This window comes from Rhipicephalus microplus, chromosome 9, assembly GCF_043290135.1.
Source record: "Rhipicephalus microplus isolate Deutch F79 chromosome 9, USDA_Rmic, whole genome shotgun sequence".
NCBI classification, from domain to species: Eukaryota; Metazoa; Arthropoda; class Arachnida; order Ixodida; family Ixodidae; genus Rhipicephalus; species Rhipicephalus microplus.
In genome coordinates this window covers 45,928,100-45,949,337 of record NC_134708.1, presented here as the reverse complement: position 1 = coordinate 45,949,337, position 21,238 = coordinate 45,928,100, and the positions used below count along the sequence as shown (strand labels likewise).

Below are 21,238 nucleotides of genomic sequence, written 5' to 3'. Positions count from 1 at the left end.
TAGATTGGACCTCGTTCTGAGGCCCGAGCGCCGCCCCGGTGTCGCCTTCGCTGGTGGTCCCTCAACTTTGCTCGCGTGAGCAGTGCCCGCAGATTGCTCCAGCGAACGCTTGACCGCCGAGCTCGTGTTGATCCCGTGGGTCATCTCGTGCGCTGGCATGTAGCGTCCTCTCGCCGCTTGCGTCGACATGTCCACCAATTGGCTTTGTGCGTCTTCAGTGGAATTCTCTTCGCTAGTGTCTGCCTTAGCCGTTTCTTTCTCCTCGGGTTCCGACGCTGTATCGTAATCTTCAGGCGAAACCGGCCCACATTCAACCAGAGAACTAGCCGCGTCTCCTGCCCCCTTAGCCGCGTCTTCCGCCTCAGCGGCGTCCATTGTCTGCTCTTCAATCTGATCGCACGTTGCAGCGCTCGTAACTGCTGCATATGACCGGACGCACTGAGCGTCTCGATGTCCAAATCGCCGACAAATTGAACACCGTGGCAGCCTGCAGTCTCGCCGTACATGACCAGCCCCTTTGCACCGCAAGGATTGCATAGGCCTGCCCGGCGCCACAACTAGGGCCAATTCCCCTGCAACGCGCACTTGGTGCGGAAGGTCCTCCACCGTAACTCCACTCTTTAACTTGAGTAGCACGGTTCTCGTCGTCGACGCTTTGTCGCTGACGCCGTCGACAATCCAGGGCTCACGATTCACTTCGACAATATTGCTGAAGGCCGCGAACGCCGTCCGCACATTCTCATCAGCGACTCCGTAAAGCAGCCAATGAAGCCGCAGTTTTATCTGCCGGTCCTGGGGATCAACGATGAGACACCGGTGTCCCTTCACCTGAAGTTCCTTGAAGGCCAGCAGTTTCTTCGTCGCGACTTCTCTGTTCAGTGTAACCGCCCAGACGTGATTAATCTGGTACGCTCAGAGTGCTATGATGTCCGTTAGCACTCCAGTGGGGCCCAACGCGTCTCTGAAGTCTTCAACCCTGTAGGGTCTCGCTCGAACGTCTCCGTGCAAAAACACAGTATTTAAGGCAACGCGTCCTGTTGGCAAATGAGGCAGAATCACTTGGTACTCTTCAGTTGACCTGTTACCGCGACCCTTAAGGGCCGCTGAAGCCGCTCCGATGGAGCCCTGCATCCTGCGTCCGTTCACTACCGTGGCCGAAAGCAGAATGACTACGCCACAACTGCCGATCGCTTCGGGTAGCAAACAAGCCAGTTTTGTATTGTTGTCACGCTGGACCTAACTAACATATTTTGTTTACTTTTACGTTTGCACGTAACTTTAACGGCTTTTATCGTAACGTCTAGACGTACCACTAGACACTCCCGACTATTCAAACGAAGCGCCTAACTGGAAAATGCATGACATCACTTTCCTGCGGCGCAGCAGCCGATTTTGTGTGGCAGAGACTGCTGCGCCGCGCGGCGCATGAGCCACCCCCACACAGAAACGGTTGCTGCGCCGCACGGAAGTGACGTGTTGCATTTTCCGGTTAGGCGCTTTGTTTGAATAGTTGGGAGTGTCTAGCGGTACGTCTAGACATAACAATAAAAGCCGTTAAAATTACGTCCAAACGAAAAAGTGAACAAAAATGTTAATTAGGTTTCGCGTGACAACAATACAAAACAGGCTTGTTTGTCTTCTCAAACCGATCGGTAGCTGTGGCGTAGTTGGTTAAAGCAAAACATGAACTGGTGAGGTCGGTGGTTCAAGTCACATTGCAGTTATCAGTACTTTTTTTTTGTTCACGCATGTATTGTTTTAACATTTGCGCCTCCTCATCAGCCCAACTTGCTGCTGGTGGTGGTCCCGTCCACAGGCCCTTTCATATTGGATCTTCGATGACGCTTGCAGGATTGACTATATTTATTATGATAAAGTGTTTTGCGAATTAGTGCTCTTAATCGGCGAGACGCAAAAAGCCACAAAAACTGGAATGCAGCTGGCTGCATTGGTTTCTTCAGCACAGGTGTCAGGAATGTTGATTTCCACGGTTTATCAAAGTCTTGATGACAGAAAGGTACACTGCAACGTAGCTTTGGGCAACTTTTTTTTATGTCGCTCAGTGTACGATCACCTGACGAGGTAACCAGCAGGCCGGTTTCTTTAAAAATACTGACGTGTCACCGCAATGTTCTCGGCGATCAGCACTTTATAAACAATGCCCAAGGGCAAGTGCCGACGGCGTTAGCCCATCTAACTACTTGTCTGCGTTGCTCAAAAACACGCGCAGCCTGTGACAGCACGGGAGCATTCACGTAGCAACGGATGAGAACGGCCGTACGTGTTCGCACTTGACAAAACAGACGGCAATGCAGTAGCTCTGGCCTTCGGAGATCACAGGCTTCGTAAGAACATTACTATAAAGTTGTTTCCATCCATCGTATGAACTATTCGCCGACGCACAGGGGTTTCATGCATGAGCGTCCGGTCAGGCACACGTGAACCGTGCGAAAGCATTTATTTCATCGTCGACCTTGTCCTTCGCGACAAGCAAAACTCGGCAGCAAGAACACTTTCACCTTTGACAACACCACGCTTGGCATTGCAATCTAGAAAATGCAGTACGTCCAACGACTGTAATCCGCACATCATACTGAGAAACTTTATGGCGCACACACTCAGATGAAGCTGCGGCGCGGTGGACGGCTGCGCTAGCTCCAACCACCAGGTTCAACTAAGCATCCAGCAATCACATTAAGCAGCGACGACACTCCAGTCCTCCTTGGTAGTGACCTAAGCCATGGCCACGATTTCATCGGAGTTTTCACCATCAACACATCGCAGGTGGTATGGTGGCTTGTAATGTGTATTTAAATAACAAACGTAAACTAATTGACTCGTTAACACCTGCTTAATAAAAGTTTTGTAGGTTCAACGCATTATGCACGAATAATTTACACATTACCCTAACTTTAGGTAATATTTTTTTAAATGACGTCAATTCCGTGCGGTGCAGAAGCCATTTTTGTGTGGGGATGGCTGCTGCGCCGCGCGGCGCAGCAGTCTATAAAGAAAGTTCATTAATTTCTGCGCATTTTTTCAAACTCCAAAATGTATCCCAACTCCGTGATTACTTTCAATTTCGGAACATGAGCCTAATACGATATCAAACGTTATTGTTTTTTACCCCCACCAAAAAAAGGAGAGAAGACGGGAAGAGGAAAGAAACAGAGTATTGTTGATCTCACTAAACATAGTTCACGCGAGCGGGCCTCTTTGAGTGTAATCAAAACGTTTGTATTCACAAATTGATGCAAAATTGCAGAACTTTACATAAACAGATACATGTGCTGTCTTGTTTTATTGCAAACAACTTAAAAGTCTTCAAAGTTTTAGCGCTATTTCAAGAAGTTCACTGAAATATATTTAATAACTTCAAAGCTGGGTGGCTCTGTCTTTCTGGACTATAAATTTGCTTCACAACCCCTGCGTACAGAGGTTTGGTTCAGATCCCGTGAGCTGCTTCTCCGTCACGTTCCTTGTCACGATATAGGAATACGTTGAAATACATCTCGACGGAAGTATTTGACCGGATAGTTTTGCTTCGCATTATTACATTTTTTTCCTATAGATGTGGTATATCTCTAGGTCGAATTATTTAGCAACACTTGTACTTGGGCAAACTCGTTCGTTGTTTATGAAGGGCACATTCCATACAAATTTCAAAGACTATTTAATCCTTTACGCATGCGCCGGATGAGAAAGAAAATGAGCCGACAAATTTAATACATATACATCATTTTAAAAGCTTTTAACTACAGTGTACTCTATCTTAACTGTAGCTATTTCAGCACTGCATTCAACTGAAGCTTGCTGGTGTGACTTCTCGAAATGAAATTTTGCTACAGGGCACAAAATTACACAAGTGTAATTTTCGTACAAACATTGCAAGCGCTTTGCCACAAGTGGAATGAAAAAAAAATAATAAATGCCATAGTAACATGAGTCACATGAAGACTCCAGCACAAGCTAGCATACCTTCCCCCTAACAGGGTAGAAAGTGCAAAAAAAAAAAAAAAATGTGGAACGCTTCACGATTTTGCGTGTCATCCTTGCGCAGGGGCCATGCTAATCTTCTCTGTATCGTTCCAATTTTAGTATATGTACTTTGGAAGTACATCCTACTACTTTTCTCTCAACTATATATAGCCAGGAAATGAGAGGCAATTCCGAAGCCGAGAGGCTTGTTTAACACACACATATATTGAATTACAACCGTCAGCATTTTGTAGATGGTGCAATTTCTTGCAAGAAGCACAATACTTTGCAAGTGCCTTTTATATTAACTACTATTTACTTGCCCGGGTAGATGTGCTAGATTAAATTATTTGTCTTTAGAACAAAATGAAGGCATCGGCTCAGTGCCGTCCTCTCGTGGCTGAAACGCTAGTTAGCCCAAGACGGCGCGTAATTCAAAACAAGACTAGCTTCGGTTGAAGTCAAATAACTACTACAACTACTACTACTACTAATAATAATAATAAAAGTCCCACAAATCACGCACTGCGTTTTCGACCGAACTCATCAATGTACTCACACATATAGCAAATACTTTAGTGCAATACCCACATACGCAAAGGAAATACCAAATGATGGATCATTGTCCTTGATTGGATTGGAATAAAATGTTTTTAAAGGTTATTGGTTCTCATGCATAAGTCCTCCGGACTGTGTATATGTTTTCTTTAACCATGTAGACCATGAGCGAAATTAGTTAGGAAAAAAATCTGGAATGTTTCACAATTTTTGCGTGTAATCCTTGCTCAGGGGCCATGCTGATGGCTCTGTATCATTGTTTTTTTAGTATATGTACTTTGGAAATACATCCTTTCGTTGAACCATGGATTTGACCACCGCTACGGTGTGTTGAACTCTCTTCTCTATTTGAAGTTTTTGCACTGCAACCATTAGTAATCTCTTCAGAGGTATTGTGGTACTCAGCGATGATTTTTTTCTCATTAATGGCTGTTTATATGCACAATTAAATTCCTGAAAAAAAACGACATGGTTTAAAAAAAAAGGCAGATCCCACAGTGGCAAGCGATTATAATCGAAGCACGAATGAGAAAGGCTGATATGTCACTTTAAAATCTGCGCAGTATTACGAGGCAGATATAACTGATGCCGTGCATGACTTCCGTGTCATGATTATCATGTTTGGATTTACCATCGTCATCTATTCACGTCACGTGATACGAAATTTAGTATATGTGGAGCTAGCGAAACGACCGCGATCACGCTATGAGCGCGGTATGTCGTCATGTTTTTACATGCACGCGTGTCAGGATTATCATATTTGCAGCAGTCACATATTTCGTCATTCATTGACGTCACGTAATACCAAATTCGGTTTATGTGGAGCAAGCAAAACGGCCGTGAGCACATCATGAAGGGCCCAATATACTCCAATGTAGCGTTGACGCACATGAACGCTGGGCACAGCGACGCTACGTTAGCAAAACGCGACCGCTCAAGTTTGCCCGCCGACGCCAGCGCTTGCATTTCCCCTGCCAGAAAAAACGCACAACAGTAGCGTGTAGCGACCCTTCCGCTCCCTTTGGCTGCCTCGCATTTTCGAAGCGCGCGCGCTGCACGTGAAACGTCCCTCGTTCCGCGATGTCACCCCAACAGAAAGGGGGAACTATTGCTGCGTCGTCAACTGTCACAATAGCCATGCAAATACGAAGGGTCGACTTCACCAGTGAAATTCCACCGATTCCCAAACCGATGGCACGAAACAAGCAGACGACAAGAATGGATTGAAGCAGTGCACCGAAAAAAGTAAGAAAACAATTTTAGATGCGGAGCATCTTATACTCGCGCCTTGTAGTGCGCCGTCCGCGCCGTCCGCACCGCTTCTCGAACATTCGACAGCTGACGCGCGCGCATGCGCCGTCGCCCACTCTTCCACCATCTGTGCATCCCTTCCTCCTCTACACACCGCGCGCGCTTCACTCCTCCACCATCTGTGCATCCCTTCCTCCTCTACACACCGCGTTCGACATCTACAATTCTCCTGATTCTCCAGTGGACGCGCATGTGGCGTCGCGCTTCGAGAACATTCAACAGCTGACAGTGCATGCGCCGTCGTGCTGTATATATACTCAAGGTCGGCGCTCGCTCGCTCAGTTGCCGCTCGTCGGTTGGTTTGTACGGCGCGTCGACGTCCAAGGTCGCGGTGAAATGAATTCCAACGAATCCACAAACACAATGATCGACGTCCCTTCGACCAGCGCCGCCCTTTCGCATACGTGTGTACGTGTTCACTCATTTAACACCCCCTCCTACAACCACGTTAACCAATTTAGCCATCGACCCAAGTAAGTCGCAATTTAACACCCCATTTCACAACCACGTTAACCAATTTAGCCATCGACCCAAGTAAGTCGCACTTTAACACCCCGTTAACCAATTATATGGTCCGCATCCTCCTCAGTGTTCCCCCGAGGGAAGCTGCGGGCAATTTTTTAATAAAAAATAGCACGCGCACAATGCATTAAACATAACTGGTGTTAATTCCTGCGTCTCCGTTCCTCTAATCTATCGAGTTACTGGGAGATGCAAGTCCCCAGCTTAAAAGTATAAATTTTCAACATCCGTCTAAGAGCACTGTTAAAAAATTGCGAAGAAATATTTTATTCCGCTACTATTATTCGATATTTTTGGAGACGTAGTAGTTGAAGCTGTGTACACATATGGTATTGGTGATGTGTTGTTAAATATTTTTATATCTACGCAGCGCCTGCGGAAGTGTGTGGTTGCCAAAAGCTTGGGCAATGATTTGTAGCAGACATTTTGTGGGAAACTGCAAAAGTGACTCAAGTCTGCCCCCGTGCACTACGAAAAAAAAAAGAAAAAAATGCATTAGCCGTTGATGCACGCCCATTGGCAGATACAGTGAACTAGTTGTTACTGAGTGCGCAGCCGCAGCCCGTACAAAACAGTGCATTTTCGATAGGGACCAAGATAAAATGCCTTTATAGCAATGTGCTCTTCCCCCGCAGATTAGACACACACAAAAAAGTTTCTCTCAAAGCTGGGCGCTCATCGTGATGGTACACACACTGTTCGTGAACTCGAAGTACCCGCGATGAGAACGGTGATAATGCAAGGAAGGACACGCGAGATAGATGTCAATTTTTGTTGTGGGTCAGAACGAAGCCCCAAATAGACCATTTTCGAAGTGCTGTATATATACCACACGATAACTTGGATGGGTGCTAGTGAATTAAGGTATCCCAACTAACAGCAGTCACAGTGCAAGAACCGCTTAACCTAAAGCACGAGAAGCGGCCTTACCCATGCATCCAGTAACAAATATAGTGCATAGTACACACAGCAAACCAAATAAAACAGGTATGTAATTGTGAACGTACAGAAAGTTGTATCCACCTCTAATTCCACGACGTAAACAGCGTCGTCTTTCACTTGCGAAACGCACTTCGCCCTGACGAGGACGGCGTCGTCTGCTACAATTTGCTTCACATCGGCTACATGGCTGAGCAGACGCTGCCCTTTAACCAAATTGCTCCCACGAAAAGAAAAAATCCTCGATTGCGGCGATCCCACTAAATGCGGACAGAAGCGTAACATCATAACCGCGCGCTACGCGAAACTCTCAAAAACACGTGCAGAACGCGTGCAGCGTGCGAGCAAAGCAAAGGACAGCGGAAGGGTCAACACTCGTGTGACCAGTTTTCACCCCACATTGACTGACAGCGCCAGGCTCTGCAGCACCTCCCTCGGCGTGAGCGCGAAATGCAACATGCTGCATTTCGTGCCGATGCATTACCCAGATAACACTGCGTCTCCCTCTTTTCGTGACGGAGAGATGCCGGACGCGCCGAAACGCGCATGCGTCAAAGCAACGCAGCGCCTGGTGTGGCAACGCCGGCGTGACGCAACGAAATGAACGCCGGCGAGCACGCGCACCGCGTCACGTCGAAATGTATTGGCGCCTTGGCTGTAGCATGTAGTCATGTTCTCACATGGCACGAATCTTATGTTCATCGTGTTTGTACCAGTATCATACCTTCATCATCCATTCACGTCTCGTAATATCAATTTTGGTATAAGTGAAGCTAGCGAAACAGCCGCCAGCACATCATGAGCGTGGCATGTAGTCATATTACATGACACGCACCTCATGTCTATCATGTCTGCACTAGTGACCTTGGTCATCCATTCACGTACCGTAATACCAAATTTGGTATATGTGACGCTAGCGAAACGGCCACGAGCGCATAATGAGCGTGGCGTGTTGTCATGTTGTTACATGACACGCCTGTCATCGTTTTCATGTTAGGGTCTGTCGCTTGTGTTCGCCATGCAAACATGTCATACCATACCTGTTCTGCAACATGCCATGTGAACGAAACCACCGCAGGAGCTGCAGGACCATGCAATGTAAATCATGACATTCATGACATACATGTCATGATTTTCATTATATGACCAGTCAAATATGTTCTTCATACAGTCATGTTATGCCATACCAAGTATGGTATCGATACCGTTATCGAAATGGCCAGGAGAGTTGAGAGTCGTAGGCGGCTAGATAGATAGATAGATAGATAGATAGATAGATAGATAGATAGATAGATAGATAGATAGATAGATAGATAGATAGATAGATAGATAGATAGATAGATAGATAGATACGCTCAAAGTCGCTGCTGACGTTCGCTAAGAAATGCCTCGCATTTAAAAAATGCTGCTTCCCTCAGTGTCGCCTACTCATGGGTGATGCATCAGTTAAAGGGGCCCTGCAACACTTTTTGAGCACGGTCAGAAAATGCTGCCGATAGGTAGTATAGGCTCCCGACAACACGCGAGCAAAATATTATAGCACAGCACGTGGCCTGGAATTCGCAATAAATTATCAAAGCCAGCTAAAAATAGATTTCTCTTCTCTCGACTAATCACGGAAAATAAAGCCCAGTGATCCCATCTATCAGCCAACATGCCAGCGCGCAACATTTGAACATGGCGTGCTCGGTTGTTACAGAGGTCACCGCGAAAGGCCATCCCGTACTTGTCCACGCGTGCGCGTGTGATCGCACATAAATATTCTCTTATTCGAAGAAAAGAAAAAAAAATACTCAAAGTCACGAGGCGCGAGTGAGGTTTTTTGTTTGCCCCTCCCATCCCTTCCTGCTCAGCTTCCAGCGTATTCGTCGAAACGAGAGAAGAGAGAATGTGATTGCAGCGTGTGACAAATCTTTGTAACTCCGCTAGTATTGGGAGGATTCTTAAAAATTTTTGCAGCCTTCAATTTGCGAAGTAATACGCCTTTCCAGTGAATTAATTCCGTGGTTACTCAAAAAAGTGTTTCAGGATCCTTTTAAGTAAATGTATATCAAGCTTCGTCTCGATAAATATCAAACTGAAAAATCATATGTATGACGACTCGGTTGTAACGAGGTTTACTGCCGGCGAACTCGGGAACGAACAAGCGCAGCGGACCCGAAGATGAGGCGCACGTTCAGAGACGACGATGATTGTCAGGCAGAACAGGTGATGATGATTGACTGCTGTCCAGATGAGGATGAAGCGCATAATAGATACCTACAGTCTGTGTGCGTGCGTGCGCGTGCATGTGTGTGTGCGTACGCGTGTGTGTGTGCGTGTCTTGTCCTCATTTCTTATCGTTGCAAGTACTCGGTATATATCATAAGGCGTCTTTAGTTTTATGTATGAAAGCTTTCTCTGTGGTTGAGGTCGGCTGTGTAACCGGGATATCTTTGCCTAATCAAATTTCATGCGCAGCGTGAATCGTGGCATACATTCTGAAACGTTTAGGAACGTCAGAGAGTATATACATTGAAACATGCCATACGCACTACGACTCGTGTGTAAATTAATAGTCGACAACCTGACGATGGAGACGTTACTATGCATGGTGCTTGGAGCATCGAAGAAACGTCACCAAGAGCCGGAACCGCAACTCCTCAAAGCCGCTATTAAAAAACGAAATAAAATTAACCATTCTTTCGCTTGAAATGCGTCTATTACCGTAAATTCAGTGGCGTTGCGCGTAGCGAGACATACTGTGCAGCAGTGAAAAACAAGAACTTGGTCCATCAAGTTCCAGTATCAGAAAAAATTAAAGAAGGAAAAGAATAGAAAGACAGTAAAAAGGAAAGAAGGAAAAAGAAAGAAAGAAAGGAAAAAGGAAAGAAAGAAACTGGCAAAACGTGCTCACTGGAAGCATATCGCAACGTCCCATTTATTTATGCACAAAATGAAGAAGCCTCAATCATTTCACCACTGGTGGTTTTGGGACGTTAAGCCCCACATATCAATCAAAGCAGTTATGAATCATTTCATCTCAAACCGAAAGCTCAACATTTCATTATTCAGCACAATACGCTGATCATCCTCCGATGAATGGTGCAAAACATTTAGGGCTACGAGTCAGCTCATAGCAAGGCCCACCTGGGAGCGTGAAGTGCTCACGGCAATTGTTCCGCCGGTGGGAGAGTTAGTCTGCTTCTTACGCATGAGCAACCGAGCGTCAATCGCAATACGTTCTTATCCGTAGCACACGCCACGCGTACACACGTTCTTAAAGCCTTAAATCAATCCACACCACACTGCACGTTTTGTGAAAGACACGTCTTATCTTTACAACACGGTCTTTAAGGCCGCCTGCACCATTTCCAACGCAGCTTCGCTCGTCTTTCCAGTCAGCCCCTGGACCCTTTCAACGAGCTTGGCGCTCTTCCGCACTTTCTTCAGCGCATCCGCTCCTTCAGCGTCCTTCTTGGGGTCGCTGCCAGCGCTGACAAAGTCGGCCGCCTTCTCGTGAAGACGAGCGTTCCTTTTCAGAAGCTCCTTCATCTCGGGGACGCCTTCGATGTCGTCGTCGGGGTCCCAGGAAACCATTAGAAGCGTCACGGTGTAGTTTTGTCTCAGACCTTCCAGAATAGTTGCCAAGATGTCCCCGGTGATGTCATAATGCTGGCAGACCAAGACCTCGTTCAAGGTGTCGTTGACGGCCAGCAACTCGGACAGCGACGTCGCCAATTCGGGCGTCAGCGCGTCGGAATTCATGTTGAACATCGTCACCGACCGGTTATGCTTTAGGGCGTCCAGAACGTCGATCAGCTGCTGTTCATTGCCCCGAGTTACGCGCATGAGGTTCTGAATCTTCTGGAGTGTCTTCGTGCTTTTAACTACCGAGGCGATGCCATCAGAGAGTTCGTTGAACGTCGAGTCCTCGTTTGGGTAGAAGTGCAACAAGGTCGCGGTCGTGTCCTCAGCCACGGCATCGAAGAAATCTCGTAGGATGCCGCGATCCACTGAAGCACTGACGCGGAGAGAGAGCTCGTGCCAACAGGCCTTTCGGCGGATGAGACCCGTCAGTATGGGCAGCAGTTCCTCGGTCCACAGGATGCGGAGCCTCTTGAAGACGTCTTTGTAGAGGTCTTGCTCCAGCAACGCCGACACCTTTTCCGCTTCCACGAGACACGAGTCGAAGAGGTCAACCACCTCAAGCGTCGTGTTTGCCGTCAGCATCTTCGCAAACGCAATGACTGTCTCCGAAGACAACTTCACGTCCGCCAAGGTTAATCTCGTGAGTGTGTCGTTCGTCTCTAGTGCTTCGATGATGGCTGCGGCACCTTCGTCGCCTCCGCAGGAGTAACCAAGAGTGAAATCCTTCAGCTTCTTGTTGTCTTGTAGAAAAGCGGCAATGTCCCTCGCGAACGCCGCCCTTATGTTCGGGCAGTACAGTTCCAGAGAATGCAAGTTCTCGAAGATCCCGGTAAGCTTGACGCCGAAATCTTGCTCATCGCAGTCGATGTCGAACATGTGCAGCTCTTCGAGCGAGGAGCAACCTTCGAGGTCCTCGAACGCGATCTTGAACGCGCTGAGCGAGGTTTCCCACATGGAAAGCTTCCTGACGGGCCGACCCGAGGTCAACATGCTCCGAAGCACGCGGGCGTCCTCCTCTTGGAGCTCGCGAAAGTCCAGCGCTTGGCCGCGTAGCGAACATTCGCTCCACGCGCACATCTCTTTGCTGAACTCTTCGTGCTCTTTCAAGCCTTTCTTGAAGAGCTCCTCGATTTCTGCCTCCCCACACTGAACCTCACTTCCTGTCTCCTCCGACATGTCTTGAACGGCACGGTAGTGCGGAAGGAAGAGTTCTTAAAGCCTGTCGACAGGCTAGTCACTCGTGAAGGTGTCAAGGGGGGAGAGGGTTTGCGTCGACTTTATCCCTTCTCACTTGAATGATAGTGCTTCCAACTGAGATGAGTCTGGACGTTCTAGTTACGGAGTTCTCCTGTTAGTGGACTTGTATCAGCAGCCACTCAGTGGTGCGTTCGAGCGCTGTATAGTCTCCTAATTATTATTTTTTTTTGCCGAGAGCCAGTGCGCTCAGAAAGGGCTTGGTGGTGCTGGGGTGGAATTCTCGTGATACCTGGCAACGTAACAGAAACGAAAAGGAGAGCCGTCACCAACAGAAACAATGGACAGACACGTGCACCTGCGTATAACTATAGCAATGGCATGAGGGATTAAAGTTGCTTGCAAAACGTACCTCACAGAACGGAAAGCATCTAGATTTTCAAATGTCTCGATGCTTTCCAGACTTTTTCCCCGTTATTCTCGTTATTCACAACACACCATGCATAGTCACTGTCTGGCGTTATGCCAGCCACTGAATGAAGGATGCCGCGACGCTTTCTGCGGTGAAGAGGGCGTGGAACCGACCACCCAAATTCTTTATCGTCCATTTCATACCTACCCGAAATTAGTGACCACAAAGTAATACATGCAGTTTTTTCCTTCCCTCTTGAGCGGCGCGACAAACTCAAGAAAACAATTACCTTATACGATAAAGGTAATTATGAGGCCATTAACAAAGAACTCAAACACTTCTTTCCAGACTTCGAACATAGCTTTCACTCCCGATCTGTGAGCAATAATTGGGATATTTTTAAAAATAAGATGAATAATTTAATTAGCAAATTTATCCCCACAACATCATTCGGTAGCACGCCGCAGAAACCCTGGTTTACAAACAAACTAAAGAGACTAGCGAATAGAAAAAAGCGCCTTTTTCGCGCAGCAAAAGCAAACGAGACGCCTGAAGCTTGGGCGAAATACAACGCAGCCGAAAAAGAATATACTACGGCTATTAGTAACGCAAAATATACGTTTTTGAACCAGGATTTACCAGGCATGCTAACCGATAACACACGTAAATTCTGGCAGATAGTGAACCCTCGGCCTACCAGCACCATCCACCTTACTAATGATTCTGGTCACATGCTCTCAGATGATCAATGTGCTGATGCTTTTAACAGCGCATTTTCATCTGTGTTTACTAACGAATCTAGCGTACCTTCCTCTCCTTCCCCGGTGCTGTTGACATCCTCTACGGGCTCAATTGTTTTTTGCGCAGGTGGTATTTCAAGTATTATTCAAAACATGAAACTGTCCTCATCATGTGGCGTCGACGATATTAACTCAAAAGTGTTAAAAAATATCCACGACGCCATCGCCCCATCTCTGTGCTTGATGTATGCGCAGTCGCTCTCCACAGGCATTCTTCCAGATGACTGGAACATGGGCAAGGTCGTTCCCATCTACAAATCAGGTGATAAGAACTGTCCATTGAACTACCGTCCCATTTCTTTAACAAGCGTCCCATGCAAAATCATGGAACATGTCATCTACTCTCAGATTGTAAACTTTCTAGATTCCAACAACTTTTTTCACCCCTGCCAGCATGGTTTTAGGAAAGGATTCTCCTGCGAAACACAACTAGCAATATTTCTTCACGATCTGCATGCTAACCTTGATAACAACTTACAAACCGACGCAATCTTTCTAGATTACGCAAAGGCATTCGACACAGTACCCCACCAAAGACTAATGCTAAAACTATCCCAGTTAAACTTAGACCCAAGTGTACTAAATTGGATCAAAGCATTTCTAACTAACCGTTCTAAGTTTGTGCATGTCAATAATAAATCTTCTGCTAACCTCAAAGTAACATCAGGCGTACCTCAAGGTTCAGTTCTTGGCCCCCTCCTGTTTCTGATATGCATCAACGACTTACCCCTCAGCGTATCCTGCAAAATCCGCATGTTTGCAGATGACTGTGTAATCTATCGGACAGTAACTAACACTCACGACCAAAATCTTCTCCAGAACGATCTTAACCACGTTCAAGATTGGTGCGATAATTGGCTTTTGTTTCTTAACCCTAACGAATGCAAACTTGTTACGTTTACCCGCCGTAAGAATCCTTTCATTTTTTCATATCATATCGCCCACGTCCCTGTACAATCACAACCATCCTACAAGTATCTAGGTGTCACATTGTATTGCGATCTCACTTGGAATGCGCATATTACTAACGTCATTTCATCGGCAAATAAAACTCTGGGCTTCTTGAAGCGTCACCTACGTCATGCACCAAAACATGTGAAGTTGCTAGCATATCAGTCCCTCATCAGATCGAAACTCGAATATGCCTCCCCCATATAGAACCCGCCCCAAACATACCTCATTAACGACCTCGAATCTGTCCAAAATCGCGCCGCTCCATTCATTCACTCCCAGTACTCATACGACATCAGTATTTCATCCTTGAAAGCACAATCCGGTTTATCACCCCTCTCTGTTCGCCGCCGTATCGCCACCCTTTCTCTCTTTCATAAATTTTTTCATTCTTCTCTCAATGCAGCTCCTTACATCCTCCCCCCGACATACATTTCACACCGCACAAGCCATCCACTTCAAGTGTCCCGTTATCGTAACAGAACTGCCACTTTTTCCGCTTCTTTTTTTCCCCGCGCCGTCAAGGATTGGAACGACCTTCCCTGCTCCATTACTTCAACCACCTGCCCATCATCCTTCGCGACAAATCTTACAAATCACCTATGCTGCGAAAACTAACGTGTTCAAGTGTTCTCTTTTCCTGTGTATCCACCCCTTATGTAATACCCCCGAGTGGGGTCCTTAAAAAATAAAAATGAATGAATGAAGAAAGGCGAAGCACTCGTGCACCGAATTGCCTACGCTACATCCCAACGACTATACCACAGACATGAATTTCGTAGCCACGCCCTCTTTAAAGCGTGTATCGATCGCTCGAGCACAAAATGACAATATCTAACTTCTATCGAAGGTCTTCCCCATAATAGACATTTGAATAAGTAACGGTATAAAAATAACGAGGAAGTAACCAGGCAATTAGGTAGTGAACTTGTCCGGTTGGCTGCTCTGCATGCACAGGAGAATATGACGAGGGAAAGAGAAGATCCCGCAGATATCACGCATTGGGAGATTCGATTCCATGCCTAGCAGAGTGCTGCGCATGCGGCGATCATTTTTTTTTTTTAACCAAGCGCTACGACAGGTGGATGGACGTCTTTGAGTGAATTGAGCAGTTGTGTTGGCTGGCTTACCGGCAGCGTCGACTACATATTGGATGCATGCTCGAGTATAGGGGACGTGCAGGGCGGCAGCATCCAGCCAAATTATCCCCTAAGGGGGCACCCATTTGGCCCCGCACCTTTGTCGGAAATTTGACATCAGCTACTTTTTAATGCCCAGCGTTATGGATACGCATGCTTCTTTTTTTTAAAGATGTTGGCGACCACAGACCCTTGATGCTGCATGAATTGAAGTATCTGTTTACTTTCTCCCTTCAGTCCTGTTTACGCCAATTCGATCGCGCAGCCCAAAAGGGAATATGGCAGCGCCCAGGCAGACGCATTTGAAAATGTTCGCATATGGGGACCTTATGCCAAACTAGACTTACTGTGTATTGCCGCGCGTGTTCTTCTGATGTGCTCGGTTTAGACCGACAAAGACTGTGAGCAATACTCGGCGCAGATCGCGCCTTAGTGTTCGAGAATTGTTCGCGTTTGTTGATCATTTTGACAACGTAACAACGATTATCAGTTCATCGACGTCCGACGCTCACTTCGCCACTATCAGTGCCAGTGCGTATTGCTGTGGTCCCAGTTTCCGCTTACGTGCCACAAGTTCTTCCAAATAAACAGTACCATGCTGGACATACCGGCCTAATCTCGCTTCCAACCGTTATTCCGCATATGCATGTAAAAGCTGCCTCAGGAAGACAATCCGAAACGCAAGCTTGACATCGAATTTTTTTTAAGTAAAAATTTTACTGCAGGGTACAATCCTCCATGCCGGCTCTACATCATGCCCTGCAAAGGACGTTTAATGAAAAATCAGTAAAGTCTTCATAAGAAGTATTTTGACTTTCTACATTTGTTTTGTGCCGCTTCTATACAGTGCGTTAATTTATGGACACGCATTCAATTTAATAAAACGTGGGTGTGTAGCCTAGCGGCAAAGACGCTCGTCTTCGGAGCATGAGAGAGAGACTTCAAATGCCAGCATAGGAAAGAAATTCTTTTCTAGTCTTTTTTTTAATTTATGCCGAATACATGTATTATCGGGCCTGACCAGCCATTCGTGGCTGTGAAAGCAGCGCAGTAGCTCGGCCGCAGGGCTCCAGTCCGCTTCTTACGTAAGTACAGACACGTAGCCACGGCTGCCGAAGATAACGTCACGCTAAAAATTGGAAGTGGAAAACATCCGTTCCCAGTGTGAAAATAACCAGGTCCTCGATTAAAGGGACCCCAAACCGAAGCAATGGCTTGCTTTGGATTGTCAAATTGCATTCTGAGAACTCTAATAGGGTGAATATCAGCGGAGAAAAGCAAGGTTGAAGTTTCATTTTTAAATTTCGGGCCCAAATCATAGGGCGTGACGTCAAAAACTTTAAAAAGAAACTTTCGTATTTTTTGCGACATAAATTGGCCCGATGAAAGTTCCTGAGTATTCGTATGCTACGTCTGTGGCACCCATAGATTATAATGCACTTCATATTTTGTCAATTAGGAGCTACTTAGGACATATCGGACGCCTTCAAAATCTACGACGTTGCGCTGTTAGGTGCGGGAATCCCAAGGTGGCATCACTACCCACATTTTATTTCGCGCGCATTCTGGCTAACCGTCGTGACGCGGTAAGAGAGGAGTTTTTTGGGATTGTGTAAATGTACTTTACTGAAACGCGAAAAATCGTTTTGCTTTTTAGTGTACCGTTAAAGCACATATAGATGCGTTTTAGACGTAGCGCTGCCATCGCTTATACGCAGCAAATGCCGCGAAGAGGAACTCAGCAACATGGTCCTTAAAGCCTTGTGGTTGACTGCAACTGTAGCTTTGAGTCACGCGAGTACATTGCTACAACAACAGCCAGACAACGCTGCAACCAGAGTTGACGTAAGGCAAACGTCACCACGTACGACTAACACGTTAGGATCTGTATCGCAAGGTCGCTGGCTGCGGTTTCCTGCAGCGCGTTTGTCGGCGAATTGCCTGCTGCGTTGAAATCGCCAGCTACAGCAAACAATATGTCGCCATGTCTAAAGCACACGAAGTGCAACAATAAAATTACCAACCTTGGTAGCTTAACACGTAAGATGTCTCACTGCTTATCTCGGGGGCTCGGGTTCGATTCTCAATCACGGCGGTTATGATTTTGGTGCGAACGAAATCACAAGAACACCAGTATGCTTAAAATTAAGGTGCAGCTAAGAACCCCAGATATTCAAAACTGATTCGGAGTCTACCACGGCGGTGTGGATCGTAATCATATCGTGGTTATGGCACGTAATAGTGCGACGAGTATTGTTATGGTTGATCATAGCAGCTTCAATGTCTATTTTCGCTGTTCTTTAGTTTCACTTGTGGGGCACACCCGTATGCCACGGGCCGTGGTATGCGGGTATGCGCCAAGAGTCACTGGGGGAACAGGTTTCACAACAGACGCGGCAGGCATGGCACGATATTCTCGTCGTGACCAGTGAATAGCCTTCATCATGCACTAACGTACTCCTATGCCAATATCGGTATATATCATGTTAAGCTCACTACAGGGGCGCCCAGCAATATGTATGCAGCTGGAGATAGATAGATAGATAGATAGATAGATAGATAGATAGATAGATAGATAGATAGATAGATAGATAGATAGATAGATAGATAGATAGATAGATAGATAGATAGATAGATAGATAGATACCCTCGAAATGCTTTTGGTCGTTCAAGAAATGTTTCACAGTTGAAAGATTAGATGCAAATCTGTCCTGCCCGAATGAGGAGGCCTTGTGACAACTCCAGCATATTCTTTTTCATACAGAATTATGAGCTCCTAAGCAAAGCCACATGAGCGGGAAACGAATTGATTGATTTATTTGTGGGGTTTAACGTCCCAAAACCACTATATGATTATGAGAGACGCCGTAGTGGAGGGCTCCGGAAATTTCGACCACCTGGGGTTCTTTAACGTGCACCCAAATCTGAGCACACGGGCCTACAACATTTCCGCCTCCATCGGAAATGCAGCCGCCGCAGTCGGTATTCGAACCCGTGACCTGTGGGTCAGCAGCCGAGTACCTTAGCCACTAGACCACCACGGCGGGGCGGGAAACGAATTCGTGTAGTACTACAGCTTATCAAGAAATTAAAGTTGAATTTAAGTTTTAGATTTAATTGGTGCTTGCGTGGTAAACGTGACCAGATGAGCTTGGATGTCCGTTCTTCAACTTCTTGCCTCTCTCTAGCTTCTCACAAAGTGGAGGTAGCAAACACCGGCGTTTATTGTAATACCTTCGCAATAATTCTTGCCTTCGTTTACACGTACTCATGATAACTGGTTGAGTCACAATTCAAACCGCTACAAATCGATAACGCATGTATCTGAACTCCAACATTGCACCGTTACACGTGAATAAGAAAGAGAACACATAGCGTCAGCTGGAGGTTATCAGCAGAACGGCGGCTTTAAGCGCCATCAAGATGGCAGCGCTTCAAGCGCCCTTCCCCCTCCCTTTTTTTCCTTTGCATCTGCATTCCCCGATCTGTTTGCCTGTGGGTGTGTTTGTAGGGAGGTGGTGTACCCCTGCGTTATTTAGCCGCACCTTTCCCATCCCTTTACCAACCAATCACCGTCCTCCCTATTTCTTTAACAAAATATCTTGAACACGCACATGTTCGAAACGCTAAACACGTTGATCGATCGTTCATACGATTTAATCGCTCTTGCAGGCTTGCTTGAAGCGGACATAAACAGACGCACACGTCCCCGTCAAACATGCTAAAGTACACGCCGTGACAAAGCTCGGCGGTTGTAGTTTCACGCAAGCAACGCAAGACGGAGCGAGTTTGAACTCCATCTATGGCGGTCTCCCTGCGAAGGGACCCTTGCTCTTAGGCGCAGACGTTAAGAGAACACGAGCTGGTCAGAATTCGTACGGAACATTCAGCTGCAGCGAGAACAGTTACATCGTCGTTCTCGCGCGGTCAACCCCAGAGTTTCAACAAAGCAAAGCGAAACAGGATCAGGGACTTGTAGCAGCAGAGAAAAAGAAAATAACAGCAGCACAAGCTATAGCAGCTTTAGTCGGTTTCGGGTATAAAAGTTGAGGGATATCAACGACGGGGGTGTGAGAATAAAATATTTATTTGACATTTGAAATACAAAGACAGGGAGCTCTACAGTAGCATCGCGCTTCGGGTTAAATTGACAGAACAAATGTTTCTCTACTAATCGATGTGCGCTAGTATACGCTTTTCTGGCAGACGAAATCGACACCACCGACACTCACATGCACAGACGCCTCATGAATTACCGCGATACTACACTCCAGCGATACATTGGAATGTTTTTGCATCGACGTACAAAACCGACGACTCTTGGCGAGTTTTTGAGACAAATGTCGTTGAGGAAATGGCAGGCCCTGCCCCTGCGTTATGAGTAGAAAGTGTGCGAAGGAAAGAAGCGGCTAGCAGCAGACGACACAACGGAGGCTACAAAAGATGCAGTAAGCGAATCAAAGCTGCGGTAAATGCTGGCGGTACACGTCCAGAAAGCATGCAATGTCTACGAGAGCTACATACGAAAGTCTTCGAGCGACACGAAGTCGTTCACGAGGCGGGAGCGAGGGCCGTCGAGAAACGTCGTGCGAGACTAGGGCAGAGAAATCGTCGTCCCCGAGATGGAATGGGAGTCACTCTCGCGCCATACGGTCGCGCTACGTCACTACGATGACTTCGTTTCAATGCACACAGTCAGCTGCCTTTGAACCATGAAAAAAGAGCACACAAAAGAATTGCAGGCCAGGGTGCGAAAATTGAGAGCGCGCATAGTGTAAGAAAAACGAGTGCGTGTGTGATGCGCTAATGCTCGCTGTGTCAGTGACCCGCAACGTAAAAATTAGCGCTGCAATCGCTCGCGTGAAAAAAACGCTAGCGGATTTTGGTTTTGCGAGGCGACTGCTTTTGCGACCGAATAATGGGAGCTGTTCCACTCGTTTGCACACAAAATATTAGTCTTCAAGCGCTCTGTTTTTAAGGGCAAAGCTCCTTAATATCTCACGATGTTCACTCGGCTTCAATTTGTTTGGGCGCCGTGCATAGTCGAAGCGCAGGTGCAAAGACATTTTAGACCTTTCATCAGCAGCCATTTCATGGATACATGGATTTTTTTTCTTACTCCTTGGTGTGGGAAAAATTCTAGTGGGCAACAAGTCCATTTATTTTGCCCGGGGGCTGCTAAGCCATTTGTTATGGCACGTGCGGTGGCATGAAAACTATCATAAGCCTGCACGCGCTTTTTTTGTGCCGCTTTTCACCTTCTGCTCCGCTGCTAAAACACATATGCCCTGAATTGTCCGGCTTCTGATGCGTTAATTATGATGGGCGAAAAGACGAATACAGAGAAAGTGAGAGATAAAGAAAAAGATATGGACAAAAAAAAAGAAATAGTATCACAGAAAAGAAAAGAAAGAGTCAGACAGAGAAAGTCACAGTAGGACCTAGAATTACGCCGACACACACACACACACGCACACACACACACACACACACACACACACACACACACACACACACACACACACACACACACACACACAAAATTAAAAAAAAGAGAGAGCAGGCATAGCCGCGTATAATGTGATACTATGTCTAGAGTAAGAATACACAGAGAGAGGGGGAAAGATAGAGAGAGAAACAATGAGGAAGCAATCGAAACAAGTGGATAAAAACGCAGAAAGACAAAGAAAAAAATTGTCAAAGAGAGAAAGACATAAAAAGACAGTACCAAGCACCGGCATGGCTCAGTGAAAGAATTGGGCTGGCATCCAGCGGACCCGGCTTCGAGCCTCCGTGGTGTCAAT

At 46.5% G+C, this 21,238-nt stretch overlaps 1 protein-coding gene and 2 non-coding genes across 3 annotated transcripts; all 3 read right to left on the bottom strand.

Annotated features, from left to right (window-relative positions):
- Positions 1–4,015: 4,015 nt before the first annotated feature.
- Positions 4,016–4,118, bottom strand: LOC119184512 (U6 spliceosomal RNA). The gene has a single exon (XR_005111441.1). It is a non-coding gene; the product is annotated as a U6 spliceosomal RNA (small nuclear RNA).
- A 603-nt stretch (positions 4,119–4,721) lies between these two features.
- LOC142772366 (U6 spliceosomal RNA) lies at positions 4,722–4,824 on the bottom strand. Its single transcript, XR_012886338.1, has one exon. It is a non-coding gene; the product is annotated as a U6 spliceosomal RNA (small nuclear RNA).
- Positions 4,825–10,200: 5,376 nt separating this feature from the next.
- LOC119163783 (uncharacterized) lies at positions 10,201–20,214 on the bottom strand. The gene is made up of 2 exons (XM_037415853.2): positions 19,959–20,214; positions 10,201–12,424 (listed from the first exon to the last, which is right to left on the bottom strand). The coding sequence occupies exon 2, from the start codon at positions 12,112–12,114 to the stop codon at positions 10,627–10,629; it is 1,488 nt and encodes a 495-aa protein (XP_037271750.2). The 5' UTR covers positions 12,115–12,424; positions 19,959–20,214; the 3' UTR covers positions 10,201–10,626.
- Positions 20,215–21,238: the final 1,024 nt, after the last annotated feature.

Excerpts from the sequence above, each read along its gene's own strand:
- LOC119163783 (XM_037415853.2), bottom strand. The coding sequence starts at position 12,114 with ATGTCGGAGGAGACAGGAAGTGAGGTTCAGTGTGGGGAGGCAGAAATC.